Below are 5,285 nucleotides of genomic sequence, written 5' to 3'. Positions count from 1 at the left end.
ATAAAGAATATATAATAGAATTATTACGGAATTTATATAAGTAAAAGAGATACATACAAAAATCGGGACAGGCAAATACTTTTGAATGGTAATGTATATAATTCTAACAATTTTAATTCGAGATTAAATTAACTGATGAGAATAAATTAAATTAAGAAAGAGAAATCCTATTTTCGGTCAAAGCAGATTTTAGGGTTTTAATAAGTACTAAAATCCGCTTTGACTAAAATAGGACTTAACTTTCTTAATTTGATTTATTTACACCGAAATATTCAAGCGCTAAGATCCGCTTTGATCGAAAGTAGGATATACGTTTTGAAACATGATATTTTTTTCATTAGTTATTGGTTATTGCCTCTGTGGTCGAAATAAGAAGACGCCCACTTACAGAAATATAGGACTTGGAAATACAAGAGATCCGGGTTCAAATCCCGGCTAAGGTAATTTTCGTAATAAAATTATTCAGTAAATCTTATTAATCAAATTATTAATATTTTTATAAAATGTTTATTAGTATAAAATATAATTATTTAATGTATCAATTTAATATGTGACACCATTACTCTAGATAATTAATATGTGATTAGTTTAGTTCTGTCCATGATTGGGTTTCAAGACTGTAAAAGATTTCGGTGCACGGTTTGCAGAATTGGATATGTACATGCATATGTATACAAGTCACATCGAATATTGAAGCATTAAGATTCACTTTGACTAAAAATAGGATTTCTCTTTCTTAATTTGATATAACAATTTTAATTTTTTAGATTAATTTTTCACGAATGAAGCAATAGAGAAAATATTTTATTTTTTTGTATTTCTTAAGATAAATGTAAAGTTGTTGAAAGATAAAGCTTAAAGATTTGCATGCATATTTATCGAGTAAAGATTGTAATAGAGATACTATAATGAAGTCGATGGGAACGTGAAAAGTCTCATTAGCGTTTCTGCTTACGTGGCACGGGATATTTCATCATGGCGAGGATTTTCAACGCTATAATCGGTGCCCAACATGCCGCGTCTGTCAACACGATTAGGAAGAACCTGAGGGTGAACTCAGAATCGCCGACCGACAATGGCGTGGCACGGCGCGTTCTCCAGATGCTGGTGAACATTGCAATGTAAACGTAACCAATAATCATCAATCTGCAAATGAATGCAATGATAGCTTTGAAAGGCTTCCTTTCTTCCGAAGTAATATTATGGCAATCACGAAATGAGAATCGATCAAACTCGTGGCATGTTGATTAAAATTTTTTTAACGAATGTTATACCGTTGACATAATTGAACTTATTCGAAAATTCTGGTACTATAATAATTAGATACAATTACACATTTAGATAGATTTAGGTAGATTTAATTTCAAAAATTAGCTATTTGAATATAATTTTTCTAAATAAATTTTAGAAATTTTGTTGTGATATATCAGAAAATCAAAGAGAAAGTCTTAATAAATTATAGTACAATCTTAAAAATGACAAATATTGCATAATTTAATCTATGGTTTAATTACAAGGATCTTATAATAATACACTATTTACCCGATGAGATTAAGTCCCAGAAAGATAAAAGCCGAATATTCCCAGCCTATTAGATATGGATCGTCTATATGTAGAGGAAAACACATTCCATTGACACCATAGAATCTTGTACTGCTTCTCCAATGGATAACTTTTGAATCCAGAGGAAACAATTCATAGATAATGATTATGGAAAATTTTTTTTATTTTCTGTTGAAAAAAATCTTCAGATTTATTAAAATGATGCGTGTAATTATAGTGACTCATATAAATATTTGAAATACGAAAAAAATTGAGATGTTTATATTTTGCTATGTTGTGTTATATAATAAATAATAGATAAAATAAAAAAAAATTAATTAAAAAGGAATTAAAAAATAAAATAAAATTCTTTCGCGTAAACGAACCTGGCGCAAGAGCGATAATAAGTCCGACGATCCAAATGACGATCATCGATGAGGCTGCAGCTTGAGATGTCATGGCGTGATGACACTTCAAAGGTGCTGCGATCAGAATAAATCGCTCCACGGACATAAATGACAGGATAAGCATGGAAACCTTACCAAACAATTTATAATCATCTATTTTAATTTCGATATTTTTAAAAATATTCTCTATAATATCAATTTATGTCTAACTGTAATTTATATCTAACTATAAAAAAAATTAGAAACGCATGAAAAGGCAGTTATATTTAAATCTATTGAATTTGTTTCAGGAAATATATGCTCTGTGTCGATGTGTATTTGAGCGATGATTGTGATTTAAATCGCAAATGCTTTACAGTTAATTACGTAAAATTAAATATACTATTATATATATTGCTAACATATGTCGACTTTGTCCAGATTTTGTTGAACAGTAGCATAAGCGGTCATTATAAATAGTACCGTTAAATAGCAATTGTACGTTGCGAATTGAAAATTGTGGAATTCAGCAAGGTGTTAATGTGCATACCTCGGATGATGTCATCGCCAACGCTCCTAGGAGTATGCAGGGCCATGAGGACATCCATATACTTGCTACCTCTTTGTAGTTATCGCGAAACCTCGCATCTTCTATGGCGATTATGAAGAGGTATATTCCCATCAACATGTCGGACACTATAAAGGATTACGTGACTTTACCGTCTTGTAATTTATAGTCAGCCTAACATTAATATGCTCGATCGATCATCGTGTTGCGCTTTATTGTGAACCGGAAACTATGATAACTCGCGTGCACTTCGTGATTCGATACGTATCACGAATCATTTGAATATAGGGATTTATACTATCGTTATTTCGTGTCTGTCTATGTCTAACCATGCGAGACAGCGGCAGCGAGCAGTTATTGAAAATTTTGAAAGCAGTTATTGAAATTTTTCAAAAATTTTACTCTACATTTTATTATTCGTTTATTATCAAAAGGATGATATTTAGAATAATAAAATCAGAAAATTATTTTTACCTTAGCCCCATATTTTTGTATAATTATTATATGATACTTAAAAACTATTTTGCTTTTTCCAATTTTCCGAATGTTTGAATTTAGCGATAATTTGTTATCGATTTGCTTATTTTAATAGGTTTTTTTTTTTTTTTAAGAATATGAGAAGAAGTTTCTTCACACAAAAATTCCATAAATATCTTGCTAGGAATACATTTGTACAATTACCTGCGAGATTTCGGATAATGATACTCAAAACACGATTCTCATCTTTAGCAGTGAATCTTCCCCACAAAACGAGACTATTACCGAGACAAGTGAGACAAGATATGGTCCAAACAGCAGCCCTTAATAGAGGCTTGTCCAGCAAATGAGACATCGATGACATACCTTCAGAAAAAAAGAGAAAAAGAGGAAAAGAGAGAAAGCATTGAATCATCTTCCTTGATATACATCTTGTCGCGTTTGATTCAATATTGAATTAATCAGTTGTTATTGCAATTTAAGTAGTTTTTATCTAATCGTGATGTATGCTTTACCATCGCTAGTTGGTCTACATTTCTGCACCTTCGGCGCGTAAGTCATGCAGTAGTGAAATTTCTTGAAATATCTGAAAAATTTGATGTCTTATGTTATTGATTATAATTAAATTATCAAATCTTAAAGTAGTCTTAAAATTTAATGAATTTAGAAGTTACAAATTATATATATATATATATTGTTCTGTATATTAATTAGATTCAAAACTTTAGACTTGAAAAATAGAAAATAAAATTACAATATATTGAAAGATCAAAGAGTTTGCAGAAATTACATTATGAAAGAAAGCAAAGATTTGTTTTTTAGTTATTTAAAAAATAAAAAATCCTTTTGTTTATAAAAAAGAACGCTATTGTATGAATTATATAATTATAACAACAAAAAAACCTACACAAAATCAAGTCTTGGAAACACATCGAATGCGTTTTTATCCATATTATCCATGTTTATATCTTCGACACTTCTGAAATGTTTTATAATGAAAAAGTTAATTATTTATTCTATTAATTTGTACTAATATAAATTAAGATATAAAAAACAGATTTATTCATAAAATGAATATAAAAAGTTTATGCTATAGTTTCATATTATTATTATTGTTAAGTCGAAAAAAAAGCGCGCGGCGCGCTCGCGTAGCTTGAAACTTACAGAGAGCGAAGATTATTTAAAGGATTAAAAAGCGTCATTGATAACTCGACGACAGGATTGTAACCGATTAATCTGAAAGAAGATGAGATTATATCATGACTAACACTGCTAGAGTAATGGATCTTATTTTTAAACAGATTCCAGTTTATACATACAAGCTTAAATTATAATTAAAACCGGTTATGCTCGCGAGTACGTGACGTTTCCATAGTACTTTCGCGAACAGATCTTTAGTGTTAAGTATCAGCGAATAGAGCTCAAGCACGTATGTAGTTTAAACATTTAGTAGTAAGGCTGATTATCACGCTGGTTGATATTATAACACGGATATTTATACTTACAGCTTCGACAGATTATTCACGGACTGGAACATGTTTGACGGTATCGTGACTATCCTGTTGTATGCCAAGTTACTGAAACAAGGCTCTATTTTAATTGTGTTCGATCGTTGATATCTGATTTATAGTCAATCCATTAGATGCAGTAGAGTTTGCCATTAATAACGGTCGAGATAAAATGTAGTTTCCAACTTCTAACTGTATCTGCGTCATCGTCTGTTGTACGGTAATAAATCTTCAATACTTCAACTTTGAACAGATGCGAATTACAAATATATAAAGAAACAGACAATAAAAAATTAAACACTGCGTATAATTATATTTGTATTGCGATTAGAATAAAAAAAAATCCGGAAAGTTATTTTGAAAGATAATCGATTGCGCAACTTGACATGATAATACTGAATCGACGATTTGAATGACACGAGATTTTATCCTTCAGTTACAATAACCGAACGTTAGTACCGTTAATTTGAAATCGAGTCACATTAACATTTATGCACTTACAGCTCAACAAGTTGTTGCAAATTCCGAAACGCGTTCTCGTCGATGCTGCTTATGCTATTGTCCTCCATACTCCTGAATCATCGTTGAGCCGTTAGCTCGCATGAATCTTATTAACAATGACAGTAATCGCTTCCGTAATCTACTTCGTACGTACAGTGATTTTAAAGCGGGGCATCCGGCAAAGAGATCTTCCGTTATTGACTCGAAATGGTTTCCGTCCAATATTCTAAAATGCGATTTCGGAAAATTAAACGTACATGTATACATTTTTTATTTTTATTTATATATACACACATACACACA

At 30.7% G+C, this 5,285-nt stretch overlaps 1 protein-coding gene across 1 annotated transcript in view; it reads right to left on the bottom strand.

The window, feature by feature from the left end:
• Positions 1-5,285, bottom strand: part of LOC108686673 (relaxin receptor 1) — a 9,642-nt gene that overhangs the window by 624 nt on the left and 3,733 nt on the right. Inside the window, exons 8-18 of the mRNA XM_018192095.1 lie at positions 5,137-5,208; positions 4,983-5,054; positions 4,479-4,550; positions 4,138-4,209; positions 3,881-3,952; positions 3,489-3,559; positions 3,178-3,339; positions 2,479-2,624; positions 1,929-2,079; positions 1,543-1,672; positions 956-1,146 (exon numbers count right to left, since the gene is read on the bottom strand). Of these exons, the coding sequence (XP_018047584.1) occupies positions 956-1,146; positions 1,543-1,672; positions 1,929-2,079; positions 2,479-2,624; positions 3,178-3,339; positions 3,489-3,559; positions 3,881-3,952; positions 4,138-4,209; positions 4,479-4,550; positions 4,983-5,054; positions 5,137-5,208 (1,211 nt within the window). The remainder of the gene's footprint in view (positions 1-955; positions 1,147-1,542; positions 1,673-1,928; positions 2,080-2,478; positions 2,625-3,177; positions 3,340-3,488; positions 3,560-3,880; positions 3,953-4,137; positions 4,210-4,478; positions 4,551-4,982; positions 5,055-5,136; positions 5,209-5,285) is intronic.

The sequence above is a fragment of the Atta colombica genome, unplaced genomic scaffold (assembly GCF_001594045.1).
Source record: "Atta colombica isolate Treedump-2 unplaced genomic scaffold, Acol1.0 scaffold189, whole genome shotgun sequence".
Lineage (NCBI taxonomy): Eukaryota > Metazoa > Arthropoda > Insecta > Hymenoptera > Formicidae > Atta > Atta colombica.
The sequence above is the reverse complement of the archived record's forward strand: the minus strand, read 5'-3'. Positions and strand labels throughout refer to the sequence as shown.